Source organism: Castor canadensis, chromosome 6, assembly GCF_047511655.1.
Source record: "Castor canadensis chromosome 6, mCasCan1.hap1v2, whole genome shotgun sequence".
Taxonomy (NCBI): domain Eukaryota; kingdom Metazoa; phylum Chordata; class Mammalia; order Rodentia; family Castoridae; genus Castor; species Castor canadensis.
In genome coordinates this window covers 69,979,423-69,999,909 of record NC_133391.1, presented here as the reverse complement: position 1 = coordinate 69,999,909, position 20,487 = coordinate 69,979,423, and the positions used below count along the sequence as shown (strand labels likewise).

Here is a 20,487-nt window from a genome sequence, read left to right as displayed (position 1 = left end):
TGTGTTTCCTAAATGTCTTTTTTTGAGACAGGATTTTGCAGTGTTGGCAGTCTGGTCTTGAACTCATGACCCTCCTGCCTCAGCCTCCTAAGTACTGGGAAGACAGGATCCACCACCGTGCCCATTTCTTAAACATCTTTTCAATCTGCTCATCAGTTTTAAATTCAAAGACAATTTTTAATTTCTGTGAGTTCTATTGGTTGCTTTAAAAATCATATAGGTCTTTATTTAATTTTTTTTATGTCTTTTCTTTCCCCAGTGTATTTTAGTTTGGGGTCTAATCCTGCTCTTTGTTGTTTCTGCTGATGCTCACTCACAGAAGCACTCTTGGAGTTTTGGATTCTTATCTCATCTATACAACAAGGTTGTCTATGATCTAGGTCTAAAGATATGTCATTCTGGAGATGTTTTATTTGTCCTATTGCCACTTAGAGTACAAGCATTAGTCCAGGACTTCTTTTTTTTTTTTTCACCTTTGCAAAGCAGACTCTCAAGCTATCAGCTAGGACAGCAGCAAAGTCCAGCTTTTTATTGAACAAGTTGCAAAGAGGTTTGGTCAGAAAGACTAAAGCCCATGTTATTGTCAGACTCCTCCAACTCCTCCTTCTTGGTTTCCACCTTCTTCTCCTCAGCTGGGGCAGCACCTGCTGCGGGAGCAGGACCTCTAGCCCCTACATTACAGATGGGGCTCCCAATGTTGACATTGGCCAGGGCCTTTGCAAACAGGCCAGGCCAAAATCATTCAACATTCATGCCGGCAGCCTTAACAAGGGCATTGATCTTATCCTCTGTGTTGGTGACCTCATCGTCATGCGAGAGGAGAGAGAGTAGAGATGCAGGCAGGCTTGGAGATGGAGGCCATGGCGTGGACTGCCAGGCACGGTGCTCGTCACCAGATGAAGTGAGGGCCTCACCCCATTGCAGCCTTAGCCTCTTCCGAAGAACCTTGCTGGCAGCTGAGGAAAAAGTGTCCAGGATTTCTTTTTGTGTGAGTTTCTCACCTTTGGGTTACTGAGACCATAAGTGTGATATAAATCTGAACCTGAAACCCAGTAGTTTGTATTGGGGCTAAGAAAATGATACTGTAAATTAAAGGTCTCAGAAGCAAGGTTTCTCTCTGATCTTCCCCTGCCTCCCCCTCCCCCGCTTACACCTTATTCTCTCCAACACAAGCCATAGAAACTGGAGCCCCCTTTTCCAACTAGAAAATCTGAAAATTTACTCAACTTTTCTCCCACCCCACTTTTCTGTCTAGGAGCTGACCGAAAGAAATTCTCTGACCGGCCTTGTTTGATTATAGCTCATAAGATCCCCATTCCAGAAAGGAAAGGTCCTGCCCCAGACCTGGGAGGAAGGAATGCTGCAAGAGAAAGTTAAGAAGAATCTGAAGAGACAGTGTCCCTGGGTTTCTCCACTTCAGTAGCTCAGACCCTTTTTGTTCATCCACATTCCTACGTGGCTGTTACTCATTTCACTGAGCCTAAGCATAAAAATGGACAGCTCACCCTGGGCCTTTGGGTCTTTAGTCTGAAGGCTCTCTGGTCAGATAAAGCTATAATCAAATACAGTTATTATGCTTCCTGCTTGTTAACCTGTGTGTTGTTGTAAAGGCGTTGGCCATGACTCATCTACACTTCCACCTGTTTTTATGAAGTTTCAGAGATTGTTTTTCCTCACCCAGGACCCAAGCCAAGAAGGACAAGTATTTTTATCATTTAGTATGAGAGTGGGTGGATTTTTTTTTTCCTTCCCTCATTTCATTGAGGCCGTTGGTGTGGTGGGAGGGTGTCCCAGTTTTATCAAGGAGCTCGTTATCTGTGAAGTCCTCAGTTTGCTGAGGTTGGCTGTGCTCTCTTCCCTGCCCAATCCCTCCATTTTGGGCCACAGCTACATCTGCTCAGTTACTCCTTGCTGTGGTTCAGTTCCCTCTGCTTTGGGCCTTTGGGATTTCCTTTACTCTCTTGCAAGCTCTGCTATGCAATTAAAGTTACATCTGTTCTGACATAGCCAAGTGTTTGGTAGTAGGAAGATTTTTAATGTTATCTTCTCCACACTATTGCCTTTATACTTTTTTAAACTTAGTGATGAAGGAGTGGTGTGGAGAAAAGTACGTCTGGAGAAAGTGAGAGGAGGAGCATCAGGAATGGCCTCAGAGGAGATGAATGTTGGAGGATAGAGACACGAGGGGCACAGCAGGTGCCCAAAGCACAGAGGCAGCAAATGACTGCAGGTGTGGAGAAAAGCACTGTACTGTTTTTTGGCTGGAGGGAAAAATGAGGTGAAACGGACTAGTGAGCAGCAGGGAGCTATTAAAGCCATCCGCAGGGAATGCCATGATCATGAGCTGTGTTTCTGGGAGTTTGAGCCGGAAGCACAACAAGGATGAATGCAACTGGATGGAAGCAGTGGGGGGAGAGAGGTTTGGGTTTGGAAGGATGATGGTGGAGCCTGTGGAAATAGCCCAGGTGATGGGTTTTATGTCCTGATGAGAGAGTGGCAACTGGGAGAGAGGGAAGAGGGACTGAACTGAGCCAGATAAGGCAATCTAGGTCAAGAGAAAAAAGACAAAAAGAGAAGAAAAGGCAGAAAAGCACATTGTCTGAGTCCCAGGAAATTAATTTAAAATGTCAACAGTGATTTGAGCTGCTGTTTGCCTTTCATATTGTCCAGATATGGCCCATAAGTGCTAATAAACAGTTCTTCTTGGCTCTGTTTGCAACCAGAGATGTTTCAAAACGCTTAATGAATAACTGTCTTAAAATCAGGAACAGCATTTCCTAATAGAGCTCCCTGAAAGTGAATCAGGATGATTTTGTTTTTCCCAGAACCTTTGGACATGGCTGATCCTGGGGCAGATGAGCCCTCCTCCAGGTCAGGGAGTCCTGACCCAGAAGGTCGAGCCTCTGAGGACAGATCACTGCTCCATCAGAGGCTGGCGGTCAGGGAGCTCATCGACACGGAGGTCTCCTATCTGCACATGCTCCAACTCTGTGCCTCTGACATCAGAAACCGCCTCCAGCAGGTACTTGAGTGCGGCTACTCACAGCCTGTTTTCGCAGGGGCAAATTTGGGTCTATTTTTGAGATCTCATGTCCATTTCTGGGCTGGCTTGATGGAAAGGAAGAGTGGTGGGCATGAGGTCTGACAGATCCAGATGTAAGCCCCAATACTCCATTTATCAGCCATGCATCCTTTGACAAGGCCTTGAATGACCAGGTGGGGAGTGAAATAATCACCTCTGAGTGATTATTAAGTGAACTGATGGACAATCCCTTTCCCAGTTTAAAACAGATTGCTCCAACTGACCTACATTCTAATGGTGTGACGTGGAGAAATTGCCACTCTTGTGGGTTTATATACAGTATTCCTTTTTTTTTTAACATCTTTTTTTCTCTTAGTTTTAGAAATAACACAGGCTCTCTGTATAAAATTTCAAGGATGTGAGCTCTAGAAGGGCAAAGTTCAATATATCCCAGACTTGACATATAAGCAATAGACTTTCAACTAGTGATCCTTGAATGAGTTAAATGCCAAAGCAGATAATGTACAAAGTAAAAGACATTTCTTATTTTGTTCTTCAAAAAATTAGGCAATAAGCAAATATATATTATTTATTTTAGCAAAAATAAGAGCATGCAAATGGGGCATGGGTGCATACTTGTAATCCCTGCACTTAGGAGGCAGAGGCAGGAAGATTGGGAATTTGAGGCCAGCCTAGTCTACATAACAAGACCCTGTCTCAAAACAAAACAAAGAACATGTTCTAGACATTTTTGTGAAGTTAGCTGTCCCACTTGCTCGTACATCCAGCATGTATGTCCATGCCTATGTATATACATAGATGTTCTGTGTCTTTTTAAACAGTGGTGTAGACTGGCTTAGTCTGGAATGCATCTTCAGGTAAAGGTGGTAGGTGCCAAGTATGTCAGAGCTGGAAGGAAATCTAACTTCCCATTATCAGATGACAGATGGGGACATTGGGAAGAAAAAAGCTGACAGTTGGCAGTAGACCTAGGATAGAACCCCTCTTCAGCTTTTCTTCCATGCTGGATACTTGATGTCTTCCTCTCTTCTTGTAAAGTAATGAAAATACCTAATTTGTTAGACTGTAAAATCTTTGCAAACATCCCTTTAGGGAAGTCAGTCTTCCCAAGAGCACCAGAACCCTGATGTTCGGGACCATTCTCCAAAGCCTGCGAGTAAAGTCACTCCCCCAGACTCCCAGCAACTTCCCATGGTCTCTTTGTTCCTTGCAGCTGCCCCAGGGAGATCTGGACATCCTGTTCTCAAACATTGATGAAATCATCCAGGTGAATAGCAGATTTCTTCATGGTCTACAGGAGACAGCCTCTAAGGAAGAGGAACAAGTGCACCTGATTGGTAAGCAAAAGACCTAGGGAGTTGTTGACTTCAGCTTTCCACAGAAATATCTCCAGAGTTCTTGGGAAACGCAGTACAATCGAAGTCTGTTTTGGGGATCCCTGTGGGGGCAGCAGGGCACTCATATCTGGTCCTTGTGACCTACTCACCCCTTAAAGATCCCCCCCTCTTAACACTGTTGAATTGGAGATTACATTTTTAACACATGAATGAACTTTGGGGACACATTCAAACCATAGCTCCTCCTCATCCTTTGCCCTTGTGATTAACCAAAAAAAGAATTCACCTAGATTTTCTTATCTTTGGTGGGACAGTGTTCAGGTCAGGCTTCTCTGGCTCTTACCAGTTCTCTCTCTATCCCCCTTCTAGTCTCTGAACCTTGCGAGGCAAGGAAAGAAAAACCCTTTTTCTGAGGGGGAGCAACAGCATTTTAGAGCTTTGTGGACTTCAGACAAGACTGTTTCAACAGTCTTTTGACAATTTTTTTTTCCTTCCCAATGAATCAGGACAAGAGGGGGCAGAAGAAGCCTTTATTGTTATGTCTTGGGATATACCCTGCCTCCCTCCTCTCCAGAAGCTCACCTTCCTTTGTCCTTCAATTACTGGATCACCCCTGTCCCTGGCCACACTGGCGTGACATTTTCTTTGTCTTGGGGACATCCCATGTTGAGGAGAAAGTGGAAACCACCCTAGGTTTTGTGACAGGTCATTTTGGCTCCCAGTGGGGTCATCTCTATAGGTAACTGGCCCCTTCTGTTACAGATTCTCCCTCACTCTGGCTTTGAGGTCATCTTTCCTGGTCATGTTCTTCCCAGTTCTCGGGGCTTCTCCTGGGAGTTATTGCTAAGGGAGGATTGGCTGGACCTGTGCTGGGGAAGGGGCCTGGTCCTCAAGTGGTAGTCTCACCACGGTGATCTTTCCTGAGACTGGACCGTGTTCCTCGGGTACCATCTGATATGTTCCAAAGGAGGCCGGGTCCAGGTCAGAAGTCCAGACCAGGGCTTTGACAGCAGTAGTGGTACGGGGCTTCCTGTGGTCCCTTATTCCCACCTGCCCTGGTTTGGTAAATATATTTCTCTTCATCCTCACCACTTTCTTCTTGACAGGCCAGCAAATATGCTTACTTGCATATTCCTAATAGCCTTTTAACAGCCTAATAGCCTTCCTGTTACCACCTTTGATTCCTAGTTTAGTCTCAGTGTGGTACTGAGCTTTTTTCTTTTTAATTAATAGACTTTATTTTTTTAGAGCACTTTTAAATTTACAGAAAAACTACCATGGTCCCAAGAGTCAGAGCAAGAGACAAAGGTATTTTCAGTGAAACATTGTTCCTTTCTTTCTCACTCCTACTGTGCCACCCCCATTCCCTCATCCTTCCAACCTGGTTCCATCTGCCCCCATAGGTAACCAGTCTCATTCGTTCTGATTCGAAAATATGGAACACTTCACAGATTTGCATGTCATTCCTGCGCAGGGGCTGTGCAGATCTTCCCCATCTTGTTCCAGCTTTACTGTACATGCTGTTGAACTTGAGTAGAAATCAGCACACAGCACCCTGTTCAAAGCCTTCCAGTGGCTTCCTGCCACTCCTAGAGTAAAAGCTGAATACCTTGCTGCACCTCACTCATTCTGAGCCTCTGTGACCTCGCTTATTTCCTGTTCATTTCTTCTCCTTTATGCCTTGGCTTACTCTACTCCAGCTGTACCTGCTTTTGTGGCTGCCCTCATGCCAAGGCTCTCCTGCCTCTGGGCCTTTGCCTTTGTCCTTCCTAAGCCTGAGAACCATGCTTCACCTGAAGTTCCTGTCCTCTGATGGATGCCCACATCTTCACAGAGGCCTTCCTCCAAGTAGATCCCTACCACCACTCTCAAGCTCTTTATTTGGCTTTGGAGGGTCACAGGCGTTAAATGCTTCCCAGGTTCCACAAGAGAGGCAGCCCTCTTCAAGGCCTGGCTGTAGTTTCAATACCAAAGCACTTTTCACTCATAACGACCTACACTATCCTACATGTCTTGGTAAACTGGTTCCTGAATGTACTTGGCACACATAGTTAATCGTAAAGATAAAATAAGCTAATGATAGCCAGGAGTGGTGACCCAGACCTGTAATTCCAGCACCCAGGAAGCTGAAGCAGGAGGGTCAAGAATTCAAAGCCAGTCAGGCTTTAAGAACCTATCTTTAAAAACTGAATTAATGATCGGAAAGTGTTTTGTAAGCTATAAAGCACTACCTAAATGTGAGCATCATGGGTATTACTGCTGCAGTTATAGCTACTATTTATCAAGTACAGGATGATTGTCCCTAATCCTAAAATTCAAACCATGAAATGCTCCAAAATGCAAAACTTTCTGAACATTGATACGATGCCACATGTGGAGCATTTGGTGTGTGAGCTCTTGTGAATGGTCAGTCAGAGCACTGTGATGGTATGAAATTACCTTCAGGTTTTGTGTATAAGGTGGACATGACACATGAATGAATTTTGTGTTTAGTCTTGGGTCCTATCCCCACGATACCTCATCGTGTATATGCAGATATTCCAAAACCTAAAATAACAACAACTACAACAACAAACCCCAAAATCTGAAACAGTGCTGGTTCTAAGCATTTTGGATTCGGATATTCAACCTGTATTCACAGATTACCAGACTACACTCTATACCATTTTTCAGTGCTTCTGCAACTTCATGAAACAGATGAGAAACAGAAACTCAGGATGATGAAGTAACTTTCCCATAGGGACATGCTGGTGAGACTGCAGAGCTGACATGGCTCACCTGCCATCCCCTTGTTGCTAGCAAGGGGACATAATTACCTTTTGTTGCTTGTCACTGTCAGGTAACTTATTCCTGGAATTTCAAGAGGAGTTCGAGCAAGTCTATAAGTTCTACTGTGCCAACTACGACCAGGCCCTGCTGCTGGTCAAGGCATACCGGGAGGAGCCGGAGCTGCAGCAGGAGATCCAGGGCGTCATTGAGGCAGTGGTGTGAGTAGCATGACCACTGAGTCCTTGTTGCTGTCCCATTGACACTGGGTCCGGGGTAAGCTAGTCTCAACCTTACCTACTAAGGGCTGCTCATGCTGTTTCAGAAGTATGTCAGTGTCAGCACCTGTATTAGTCAGGTTAAGCCAGGCCATGCTGCTGAGATAAGCAGCTCTCAAATCCCAGTGGTTTCAAACAAAGGTTTCTATCTTCCTTATGCTTCACTGAGGGCTTTTCCCTTCACAGCAGCCAGTGTCTAGAATATTGCCTGTATCAGTGGCAAAGGAAAAAGGAGGTCTAGAAGTCAGGCACTAGGATTAAATTCTCTAGTTCAGATGCTATACCTGTCCCTTCATTGACTAGGACTAATTGTTGCATCATCCACCTGCCAGGAGTCAGGGTACACCATCCTACATTGTGTCCAGAGTCAGAAAAGCAGAAACATTTAGCTAATGGCATTACTGTAGGGAAGGTCAGTGACATGGAGGAGCTCGGGGTTGCCAGTAGCAGTGATGGGAGGCAGGTGGGATCACCTTAGGTCCCCCTCCCTACAGATAGCTGAAGTCCTGCCTTGGACTTCCTCACAGCCTAGAGCTGGCATCCATGGGTAGAAGCTCCAGGTAGACAAATGCAGCAAATATATTTTTATTTAAAATTTTGAATAGGTAACAATAGTTACATGGTTCAATATATATAGAAGATAAACATTGATAACCACCTCCAAAGTTAAGGTAATTGCTTTTAGATCTTTTATGTATCTTTGTGTAGTTCCTTTTTGCATGTTCAAGCAATTACAAAATTATTTTCCTGACTTTTTTTTCTTTTATTTATTTATTGGTGGTACTGTTTAAGGAAGTAATCAGTCACATGTACCACACCCCCAGCCCTTTTTCTTGCTTTGGTTATTTTTTTCAGATAGTATGTTTTGCTTTTTGCCCAAGTCATCCTGGACCTCGATCCTCCTTGAGCTCCCCATGCTGAGAAGCTGAGATTACAGATATGTGCCACCCCCCATACTCTGGGTTTTTTCCTTATTTTTAAATGAGAGCTTGTCTCCTGTCTGTAGTCTCACCTATGTATTACCTCTCTTGGGGCCTTTCCGTGTTAACACATAGTGTGCATGGTCCTTTGGCCCTTGGATGGACATTTGGTTTGCTCCCATTCTCGTAGAAACAGTTGGTGCTACAGTGTGTGCTCATGCACATCAATCATTTTGCAAGTATGCCTGCAAAGTACATTTCCAGCAGTAGAATTGCTAGGGCAAAGAAAAGATGGATTGATAATTTTGAAACTTCAAAATTTCTCTTTATAAAGGCTGTGTCAGTTTATCGTACCATCAGCAGCACAGGCACAAGCTTGTTTCCACACAGCCTCTCCAGCACAGTGTGGTTCAAACGTCAGCATATTCGCACTGGGATGGGTGGAGGATGGAAGAATGGTGTCTCAGTTTTGTGTTTTGTTTTCTGCAGTACTAGGGATTGAGTTTAAGAACTCACACCTGCTAGGGGCAGGCACTCTTGTCACTTGAGCTACATTCCTAGCACTTTGGTTTTAGTTTGTTTTTTAGGTAGGGTCTGGGTGGTCTTGGATGGTGATCCTCCAACCTGTGGCCTCTGGAGTAGCTTGGATTACAGTCATGAGCACCATGTCCAGCCTTCAGGATGGTTTTCTTTTGCCTTTGTCTTATGACTTAAGAGTCATTTGTCAGTCCTTTCATGCAAATTGTTCTGCTTCTTTTTTATGTCAAAAAGAATTGTATCTTTTCCAGGACAAACTCAACAAATGGAGGTAGAGCATTGTTTTCTGGAAATCAGACTAATGTAGGAAGAAAAAGTTATTAATGCTATTATTGGTATTACCACTCTTATAATTTACCTGAATTTATCAGCCATCTCTTTTGCATAAGAGAAAGACAATGACAGTGCAGTTTCAGGTGTTTGCAGATGACATCATCTGATGTGGAGCCTCCTGCCATTGTCCCTTCCTCCTCTCCCATATCTTTCTTTCACTCCTCAATTTCTCTTTCTACTAAAGTCTCCTTTTCAAGTAAGTACCCATGTCCTAGCTCTTCCCTCCCTCCATAAAAACTGTACTCATTTCCCCCTCACACCCTACAGCAGCCAGGCAAGCCTAGTGCCAGATGTGGGACAAGAGGGAGTGAGGGGGACTGGGATAACCTGAGACAACAGACCCTGTGTAGAGTGCAGCTGTAGCACAGACTTTGGGGACTGTGGCTATCAAGTACTTCTTGCTAGACAACAAGCCATCCCCAAAAGTTGTGGCTTAAAACATTCATGTAGCTCCCAGCCTGCATCTGAACAATGTGGTTGGGCTGAGCAAATAATTCCTCTGGTCCTGGGTGGGCACCCCACACATTTGCAGTCATCTGCAGGTCAGCTTTGCTTATCTGTTGGACTCTCTTGTGTATCAGACACACGAGCCTCCTCAGGTCTGGTCACATGGTTTCTCTTCTTCCTGGAGTCTGGCATGTGTGGTGGTTGTCATAGGGCTGTTGAGGAGTGGGGGGAGGGCAAGGCCTTAGGAGATATCACTCAAATTCTACAGCTAGCCCAGACTCTAATTCTATGAGAATGGGCTTCAAAGTCACATTCAAAGCTCTGTGTACAGGGAGGGGAACAATTGCAACCAGTTTTTGTAAACTACATGCCTCAGTTAACATGTCAGAAAGTGAGTCCCCTGTGGCCAGGGCCTCTGGTTTTTCAAGAGAAGCTAGAAATATAGATGCAAGCACACTCTCCCTCCCCATAGTGTGCAATGCTGCCATCTTGTCAAAACCGGTTCAGCATTGTGTGTGTCGGGGAGGGTCCTAGTTGGCATCAAGGTTGTTCTTTGTCACATTCTCTGCGGTCTGAGCTTTTCTCAGAGGCCCTGGAACCAGGCTGCCTGTTGAGGGATCTGGCTTGGCTCCCTACCATGAGAGCCATTTTCGTCTCAGAACCTAGTTTCCTTATGGGTCAGGTGGGAGTCATAACCCCACCTCATGGAGCACAGACACATGGCACACAAGTGACACTCAACAAATCCCAGCTATTCTAGTCATCTTGGCCCAGCAGGGTTTATATTTTCTCTGAGATTACGCTGTGATTCTCATCTCCATCAGTCCCACTGCCTGCTTTTTATAACAAATATTAAATACATGTATTATCCTGCAGTAGATCCTTAAAAATATATATTCTACCTGTATACATAACTGAAAAAAATGAAGATAATGTCAAACTAGAAGGGAGAAATAAAAGGAAAATAACTTCTAATAAGAGACTATGAACTTCAGTGTGTAAACACTCAAGCACCATGACATAAAAAGAGACAATGAAGCAATTGATGCTGGCATCTACTTGTAACAAGGGAGTTTAGATTTAAGGAAAGAAATGTCTGAAGCCATTCAGACTGTATGAGAAGTACAGGAAAATGAAGGAGCAGAGGGTGTTTGTACTGTAGAATAGCAGTAAAAACAACCCTGACTTCCTTGTATATGATACAGGAAAGAGCAAACAAAGATGACTGAAGTACAAACCAGGGAGGCAGAGAAAATGAGGATGGGAGATAGTCTTGCAAATGACATGAGTCTTATGTATAAAAGATAGCATCATAGTAATTCACAGTGTGGTACCATGTGACTGGATAGAGACCAACGGTCACAAATGTGGTTCACTTCTTGAAATCCTAGTACATTTGAGGCCCCTTCTCAGGCTCCAAACGTTTAAAGGCACATGTGAGACGTGGAACAATTTCTAGTGCAAGTCTGGGCATGGTCCCTGCCCACTAAAGGTCTCTATATCCCTCGGAGCCTGTAGTTTCCACAATGCCCCCAGCAAGGACGTCTGGTCTGAGGCTGTGCCAGAAATGACATTCTTCCTGAATGGTGTGACTGTTGATCTCCTCCCTCTTGAAATAATGATCTTGGCTTCCCTGAGCTTGGCCAACTCGAGTCACCATACTGGCCACAAATGCTCCTTTCTCAGGTGTCAGCATACATGGGAACTCTAATTATATTCTTTGTGGTTCCAAAATGCACGCTGCCTGACCTTTATTTGCGTGGGTGAGTGGGTGGGGCAGTAGTCAGTCTGTCCTATCTTTTAAGGGAACACTTCCACTGAGAGCCACTGGGATCAAAGATTACCTTTGCAGCAGGCCGAAAGCTCTGCCCTAGGTAGGAAGGACCTTTCTCACTGTGCAGGGTGACAAAGAACCTTGCAAAGACGGATCAGTCCTGCTGGACACCAGTGGCTCATGCCTGTAATCCTAGCTACTCAAGAGCCAGAGATCCAGAGGATCATGGTTGGAAGCCAGCCCCCAGCAGATAGGAGACTGTGTCTTGAAAATGCCCGACACAAAATAAAGGCTGGTGGATAGTTCAAGTGGTCGAGTGCGTGAACCACCTCACTCAGCTCCCCGTGTTCTTCCCAGGAACTTCCCAGAGTTCCTTCCAGGACAGCTCATAGACTTGAAATTTTTTTTTTTTTTGACCATTCTCCTGTTGATGGATTTTGGGGTTTTTTCCAGGGTTTTGCAATCACATAGAGAATTGCTGAATAACTTGTACCTCTGTCCTTGTTTGCTTGAATCAGTGTTTCTGTGGGTAGATTTCTGGACTGGGGTAGGTGGGGCAAAGGGTTTGTACATGCACAAATTACTCCAAGAAGATCTTGCCAAGTGACACCTCCACCAAGCGAATGCAAGAAGTGCTCTTCCCTCAGGCTCACCCAGCTCTGCAGATTATCCCATTTTGGCTGCCTGATAGAGGCTATGTAAAGTTTTCTCCAAATTCCTAAGAAAGGCTGTAAATGTGAGTGGCTACCATCATTCTGTGGGGACGCCTTGCTGATTGTGAAGAATGGATGTGATCATCTTCTTTAAGGACCCTTACCCTCCGATTTGTAAGGTAGCAGTTGTCCCAGGAGGCATTTGGCTCTTTCCCATGGAAAGTAGGCCCAGAAGATGGAGTTTCCAAGTCTGCCAACTGTTTCCATCTCCTCTGCCCACAGTCCGCTGAGTTCCAGGACACCCCTGGTGAGAGCAGATGGGCAATGTAGGCACGTCCTGACAGTAATCCTACCCTGCTCCCACCTCTGCAGCCTCCGAGGGAGCTCCCACCTGCCCTGCCTATTCTTAGCCTCATGAGCGATCTTTCCCAGGCATTTGGTCTGAAGATTTTTCCGTAGGAAGAACAGCAAGAGGCAAGGGGTCTGTTACGGAGGATCAGAGGCTGATCCTGTGCAGAATTTGTGTCCTCTTGGGAGGCAACTTGGACAGTTGAGGGTTGAAATTCTGTCGGTTTCTCAGAAACTGCTAACAATCAAGGAAAACCTGTTGGAGCCTCTTCCTAGTTGCCCTTGACCTGGGAATTCTGGATGAAATTCTAGACATTGTCAGGAAGGCTCTGGGAATAATTGACCAGGCACTGGTGGCACACCTCAACTAGGCCTCAGCACTATTTGTTCCAGTGTTTTGTTGTTTCCCTTTTTCTAATAAAAATTTCAGACCTATAGAAAAATCAGATAAGCTAGGTGCCAGTGGCTTATGTCTGTAATCCTAGCTACTTGAGAGGTTGAGATCAGGAGGATTGTAGTTTGAAGCCAGCCTGGGCAAATAGTTCATGAGACCCCATCTCCTAAATAACCAGAGCAAAATGGACTGGAGGTGTGGATCAAGTGGTAAAGTGCCTGCTTTGCAAATGTGAAACCCTTAGTTCCAACCCCAGTCCCATCAAAATTAAAAAAAAAAAAAAAAAAAGAGAAAGAAAACTAGGATAATGTAGTAAACAGTCACCTACCCAGTACTTAAAATGAGCAAAGTTTACCTTTTGCTGTTTATTTCAACTATTTTTATGCTAAACTACTTAAAGGTTATGACTTCTTGCCCCTAAATACCTTAAGTGCATCTCTAAAATTTATGTCCTTATGATTTAAAAAAGTGTTTTAAAGGCAACAGACCATTTTCTTAAATGAAATGTCCTGTAGCTAGCTGTCCAACATATAGTGGTGCTTGGACACACCTAAGAAGAGATGTCAAGTAGGCTGCACGAGTCTGGGGCCCTGGAGAGGAGGGGAAGATGAGGGGTTGGGATATAGTTAAGACCAGAAGACCAAATGAGGCTGTTAAGGGAGCTAGTGGGAGGAGAGGAGGCCCCAGGACACTCCAGCATTGAAGAGAGGCCAGCAGGGGAAGCAAGAGAGTGTGGTCTATAAAGTGAGAAGACACTGGGTGGGGCAGGTGTCTGGGAAGAATGTGATTCAGGAAAGAAAGTGTGGTCAGCCATGTTGGCTGCTGAGAGGCTGAGTAAGTTAAGGACAGAGAACAGACCATTGGATTGGTACAGATGAGGAAGCCAGGCCAGGGACTGGCACACCCACCTAACATCTAGACCTCAGTGAGTACCACAGCGGGGAGGGTGGCTGGGCTCAGAGCACACAGCAGTAAAATAACACCTGAGCCTACATCACAGACTCCTGGTTCCCTGAGGGGTGAGCTTTATCTGTCTGATATCAGCCTTCTCCCTCAGGCCACAAGCTGGATCTTCAGGCCTCAGTTTCTTATTGGTAATTCCTCTGCAGAGGATTACCAAGTATCCACTGCTGCTGCAGAAGATCCTGGAGAACACACTCCCTGATGCCAGTGCCTATGCTGCTCTTCAAAGGGCTACTTCTGCCCTCCAGAATGTGAACACCAACATCAATGAGTACAAGATGCGCAAGGAAGTGGGTAAGAACTTGGAACATTCAGGGGATTCATCAGTGAAAATGGTTCCAGTTTATAAAAACTCATCTCAGATTGGCTTCACCAACAAAGAGAATGTAGAGGCTTTTATAACTATAAATCAGAGATAAGGTGGGGTTTAGGTAGGGTTTGATCAAGGTGCTTGCTGCATTTCCTTGTGATTTTCTTATTTCTGCTGTTTACTATATGTATATAAGATTTATCTTCAGGCTGGTTTCCCTCAGAGTAGCAAGTGGCTATTTCTGTTCCAAGACTCATACCTACACACCACACCCTTGGGTGGGGAGGCATGAGTAATGGGGCTTGAACTCAAAGCCTCAGGCTTGCTAGGCAGGCACTCTACTACTTGAGTCACTCTTCCAGTCTTTCCCCCTTAATCATAATTAAATGGGCGCTTCAGTCTGATAAGACCACTCAGGTCATGTGCTCTCCATGAACCAATCACTATGGTTAGGGGAATGACATAAACTGATTGGTTTAAGATTAGGTTATATGCCCTTCCTTGAATCAATCAGAGTTGCTAGGAGGATGGGTTTATAGGGATTGGCTTATACCAGTCAGCACCCACCCCTGGAGTCATACTGGGTCCAACCCATCCATGCTGGTGGCTTGAGTGCAGTGGAGGAGAAATGAACTCTGGGAAGTTAAAGAGCTGGATATAGATGTGGGGGGAGGGATTGGAGGGATCCCTGCCTTTAGGGTTGTTGAAAATGAAGCATTGTCCAAAGAATAGAGAAACAGCTGCGTGCAGAGACAACGTGATAATGATAACTTAGCTAATGTTTCTTTTTAAAAATTATTATTATTCTTTTGGCTGTCCTAGGGGTTGAACTCAGGGCCTCATACTTAGTAGACAAACTCTTCACCACTAAGCCACACCCCCAGTCTTTTTTGTGTTTTTTTTTTTTCATGGTACTGGAGTTTGAACTCAGGGCCTACACCTTGAACCACCCCACCAGCCCTTTTTTTGTGATAGGTTTTTTTTCCCCGAGATAGGGTCTCGTGATCTGTTTGCCGGCTGGCTTTGAACCTCAGTCCTCCTGATATCTGCCTCCTGAGTAGCTAGGATTACAGGTACAAGCCACCAGCGCCCAGCTGTGTGTTAGTTATTTTTTAGATAGGGTCTTGCTTTATGTCCAGGCTGTTCTGAACTGCAATCCTCCTATTTGTGTTTTCCCCACGGAGCTGGGAGTGACTGCACACACTACTGCTTCCAGCCATTGGTCGAGATGGGCGTCTTGCAAATTTTTTGCCCAGGCTGTCCTTGAACTGTGAACCTCCTGATCTCTGCCTCCCAAATAGTGAGGATTATGGGCTTAAACCACCATGCCCAGCCCTAAAATAATTATCATCTTAATTGTGCAAATATTTGTGGGGTACACTATGATAGTTCAATACACATACAGTATGTGGTGATCAAATCAGGGTGTTGATGAGATAATGTTTTTTTGTTTTTTGGTTTTTTTTTTATTCGTATGTACATACAATGTTTGGGTCATTGAGTTAATGTTTTTTAAGTGCTAACTAGACTGTATTTTTTCCTTTATTATCTTATTTGATTCTTATAGTAATCCTCCAAGATTGGTCCTGTTCATCCTCTCTCACAGTTGGGTAAATAAGAGCTTACCCAAGGGACAGAGCACCAGATTCTAAGCTCAAGCATGGGGTCTTACCACCCACACCATGCTACTTTTGGTAGCTTCAGATTTCCTCCCCATTTGCTTCCTAGTCCATGCAGAGAGGTAGGAAGCACTGAGTCAAGAATAGGAAGTGTGGTTCCCTGCTGACATGGCTAAAACTGCCTGAGGGACTCCAGGGAAATGTTTTTTGTTTTTTTTTAATGAAAAAGCTTTTTTATGCTGGGTACCAGTGGCTCACACCTGTAATCCTAGCTACTCAGAAGGCAGAGATCAGGAGGATCTCGGTTTGAAGCCAGCTGGGGTTAATAGTTCTTAACACCCTATCTTGAAAAAACCCTTCACAAAAAAGGGCTGGTGGAGTGGCTTAAGGTGTAGGTCCTGAGTTCAAGCCCCAGTACAGCAAAAAAAAAAAAAAAAAAAAAAGCTTTTTTATTCCTTTTATTCCAATTCAACGTGATTGGCCAGTCTAACCATTAGAATGTCCAACATTTCCTATTTTTGGCCATTTCTATCATGCTCAAATTTTGGTAAATCTGTCCTGTGTTCCCAGAATCACAGCATTCATTACCCTGGGCAGTCTTTCTAGAAAACGGAGAGATGAACACGACCTTTTCTTAATTTCATCTAACAAGTTTAAAATTCTTCATCTACTCACCAAGAATCATAAAGAAATGTTGCACACTTCTTAGGTGAAAACCCAGCATCTCAAAGGTCCTCTGTTGATTTGGAAGCAAGTGCCAGCTTCCACTCTAGGCTGCTTATCACACGGTGCCACACAGTGTGATTGTTAAGGAAAAAAATGGAAGGATATATTTTTCTTGAGGTTTTTTTTTTTTCAGACTCTTGAGTTTCTTCTAAATCTGTAGTGGTCCAGCAACAATATCCACACTTTTTTTTTTTCTTGGCAATACCAGGGTTTGAACTCAGGACTTCATGCTTGCCAGGCAGGCACTCTATCGCTTAAGCCACCACTCCACCAGTCCAAGATCCTATATTCAGTATCCAATATTCTGATTGCAACTGTTTCTCTTGTTTCAGGTTTTTTGGGTTTTTTTGTGTTTTGTTTTGTTTTTTCCCAGATCCTGAATTTCTTCTAAATCTGTAATGACCCAACCACAGGAGTGAGAGCATTGAGGCCATTGTCTGATGAGAAAGTTCAATTCTAACTGGGGAAAGTTACCTGAGTCCCAGCCTACTCAGCCTGGCATCACACCTATCACCTAGAACAGTAAATCGACATCCAAGGTCTTGCTTTTGTAAGAAACAGAACTATATATAATATAAAACACCAGAAAGTATGAAGATGCTACAGAATGTCTTTTGCTTCTTTTTCTAGGACAGTGGACTTGCATAGAAAGTTTTCTCATTTTTTTTCCCTCTATTCCTCTCTGTCCAAACTTAAAGGCAGGTTATACCATAGGGTCCATCACATCTTCTCAGCTAAAAAGTCACTTTTGCCATTTTTCTTCCAGCCTTAGCCATGCAAAAAACAAAGGTTTGCTTGCTTTATATGACTCCACAAAAGGGATGGAAAGGTTGTAGTGCAGCAGTGTCTTAGGGAGGTGCATAGGGCTCCATCAAAACTGTTTCTTTATTTTTTTTGTTTGTTTTTTCTTTTGTTTCTTTATAAATTAATTTTTTCCTTAAAATTTTTTTGGGGGTGGTCACAGGGTCTTGCTATGTAGCACAGGCTGAACTTGCACTTATATCCTCCTGCTTCCTCCTCCCAAGGGCTGGGACTGCAGGCGTGTGCCACTACTTCCAGCCTACGTTGTTTTCTTTTCCCACTCTCTGAGTGAAGTACAAACATGCATTCACAGGGTTGGCTGCTGCACAATCTGGTCCTTAATTAGAAGAATGAAAAACATTTAAAAATACCAACTGTCCAAAGCTTCTGAAAATCAAGTCAACAACAGATTCCTTTTCCAAGAGAAAAACCCCTCCATTCATCCAAAAATGTGTATCTGTACAGAAACTGTGATGGCTTACTCACAGATGAAATCAGCCTTAGTATCTTGTCTTAATGCCTCTTTACCACATCAAAGGTTTAACTGCAAAACTGGACCTTTGTTTTTATCCAGTAAACCTATGTCACAGGATAAGCCAGGATTTAGAAATGGAACTTTTTAGTGTCCCTTTCATTTCAAATTATAAAGAATATTTGAAATTTACTACTGCAGTCTCAACTGTGCTTATCATAATAGTGGCCCCGGGCGGAGTGGCTCAAGTGGTAGATCACCTGCCTAGCAATAATGAAGCCCTGAGTTCAAACTCCAGTACCACCGAAATAAATAAATAATAAATAAATAAAGGTATTAGTAATAATAATAATAATGATAATAGTGGCCCAAACTAGAAGACATTTAAAAAGAAAACCCGAAAAATCCATGCTACTTATTGCTACTTAGTCTTCTTGTTTACGACAAAAAGGGATGAATTCACAGGTGTCATGACCAATGCACCTGTTTCAAATTAAACATCATCCTTCCTCTTGCAAAAGAACTTCTTTATAATTAATCAAACCGCAGCAGATGACCTCTGTCAGTTGCTGTTTCCTTCCTGGAGAAGTCAGCAGGATAACTGCATCCTAAGGGCTTCTCCGGGTTGAATGTGAGAGGTGAAACAACAGCAAAGCAGTCTTTTCTATTCCAAACCATGAAGGTAAGGTGGAGAAAGATGCCCATGTTTCAATGGGGAAAGTGGCTGAGTAGATAGATTACTGCTGGAGCAGATGGCGTAGACATTGTCAAGTCCTGAGTTCAGAATTCTGGTTTGACACAAATATGAAAAGCACCTATGGAGAGGAAAATGTTCTTCCTGTGTGACAAGTTCATGACACAGTCCAGCAGACATACTTGGCCTCCTAGGGGACATCCCTTCCCATTTGCTTTTTTCTTTTCTTTTCGTGGTACTGGGGTTTGAACTCAGGGCCTCACGCTTGCTGGGCAGACACTCTACCACTTGAGCCGTGCCACCAGCCCCTTTTTGTGTTGGGTAATTCCTTCCTTTCTTCCTGTCTTTCTCTTTCCCTCCCTCATTCCTTCCTTCCTTCCTCCTTTCCTTCCTTCCTTCTTTCTTTCTTTTGAAAGTTTTAGCAAGGATTTATTTTACTATAACAGGATAAAGTATAGACAAGGGGAGGGGGAGAGGAAAAGAGAGAGAAACATTTCCTTTTCCCCATGCAGGAAATGGGAGCAAAGACTCCTTGTGTTGGGTTTTTTCAAGATAGGGTCTTACGAACTATTTGCCTGGGCTGGCTTCAAACGGAGATATTCCTGATCTCTGGCGTGAGCCACCAGCACCTGGCCTTCCTTGTTATCTTATGTGATCATCCCTGCAATCCTGAGAGGTGGTGTCCTTATTTTGCAGATGAGGAAACTGAGGCTCTAAGGAGTGGTGACTTGCACAAGTCAAGCAGGCAGGCATCTCTTCAGCCTGGGACAGAGGATCCTGAGCACCGGGCTGTCCCTGTACCACGCTCCATTCTGATGGGTGTGATCCTGATGTAGCAGGGGGCCCAGCCAGGCATGGCGGGGATGCTTGCGTTCCTGGGTTACCCCAGGTGCCTTCCCTCTTCTCTATCACTGCAGCCTCCAGGTACACCAAGGTGGAGCAGCTGAGCCTCCGAGAACAGCTGGCCCGGATCAACACACACACCCTGTCCAAGAAGACCACCCGGCTGAGACAGCTGCTGAAGCAGGAGGCAGGGCTGGTGTCCAGGGTGAGTCACCCCAGACATGCCCAGGGTCCAGACCAGGGTTGAAGAAGACCGAGGCTCTTTTCGGATGTGAGGCAGCTGAGGCTGAGAGTGAGGGACAAGGAAGAGCAGTGTGGCACTCCTCTTGCTCTGGGGCTTCTTTGCAGACAGGAGAGCTAGTCTCTGGTTTGGGTAAAGAGCCAGCCTCAGATAGCTCAGGTTGATTGAGGGCTTCTTCTGAAGCAGCATTATTTGGCCCACAGAGTGAAGTAGGTGTCCTTATTACCTCCATTTTGCAAATGAGAAAACAGAAGCTCACAGAGGGTAAAACACTTGCTATGGTCACATAGCTAGGAAATAAATTATTTGACTCATATGCCTGTATACCTGATTTCATGGTCGGATCACAAAACCATCTGTTTGTTTTGAGACAAAGTCTTACTATGTAACCCAAGTTGGCCTTCAACCCACAATCTTCCTGCTTTGTCTCCAAGTGCTGGCATACGCCATTCCAACCAAGGCGTGCCTGGTTTATACTACCTTTTAACTATACCCCTCAGCCTTGGGGCTGGAGGGCTGGCTCTAGTGGATTCATCTGTGAAAACATTGTCCCCTGTGAGGACTTGGGACATGGGAGCCTATTGTACACTGCCCCCATGTAGACCGTTTCAGCTGTCACATGCATGACTTTACTTTCAGACAGAAGACAAGGAATTTGATGTCTTGGAGGAGAGGTTCCAGTGGGTGTCTCTGTGTGTGACCGAGCTGAAAAACAACATGGCTGCTTACTTGGATAATCTGGAGGTGAGGACCCTACAGAGTTCATAGTGGATGTGTCTGAGCTGGTGGCCAAGCCACAGCTGTGGAGGCCCCAGCCACAGGGGCCCTGGCCAGCGGTGGCAGGAGAGAAGGAGAATTGAGTCAGGAGTGTGGATGAGACTACCTCAGCCGCTAGACGAGGGCTGCTTCCCAGGGGGCAGAGTCTGAGACCCCAGCGAGACTGGCACCTGGAGCAGGGAGACAAACTCAGAGGCCGAAAGGGGCCAGG

General features: G+C 44.7%; 1 protein-coding gene, 1 non-coding gene and 1 pseudogene across 5 annotated transcripts in view; 1 reads left to right on the top strand and 2 right to left on the bottom strand.

Annotated features, from left to right (window-relative positions):
• Arhgef37 (Rho guanine nucleotide exchange factor 37) overlaps positions 1 to 20,487 on the top strand; it is a 50,421-nt gene that overhangs the window by 15,873 nt on the left and 14,061 nt on the right. For 2 of the 4 annotated variants that reach the window (XM_074076670.1, XM_020169996.2), the window contains exons 3-9: positions 2,083 to 2,230; positions 2,826 to 3,022; positions 4,257 to 4,380; positions 7,220 to 7,367; positions 13,888 to 14,087; positions 19,333 to 19,463; positions 20,139 to 20,243. In XM_074076670.1, the coding sequence (XP_073932771.1) occupies positions 2,221 to 2,230; positions 2,826 to 3,022; positions 4,257 to 4,380; positions 7,220 to 7,367; positions 13,888 to 14,087; positions 19,333 to 19,463; positions 20,139 to 20,243 (915 nt within the window). In that variant the 5' untranslated portion in view covers positions 2,083 to 2,220. The remainder of the gene's footprint in view (positions 1 to 2,082; positions 2,231 to 2,825; positions 3,023 to 4,256; positions 4,381 to 7,219; positions 7,368 to 13,887; positions 14,088 to 19,332; positions 19,464 to 20,138; positions 20,244 to 20,487) is intronic. The other 2 variants (XM_074076671.1, XM_074076672.1) reach the window with 1 other exon arrangement.
• On the bottom strand, positions 370 to 862 carry LOC109690566 (large ribosomal subunit protein P1 pseudogene; annotated as a pseudogene).
• On the bottom strand, positions 5,810 to 5,917 carry LOC141424455 (U6 spliceosomal RNA). The gene has a single exon (XR_012449379.1). It is a non-coding gene; the product is annotated as a U6 spliceosomal RNA (small nuclear RNA).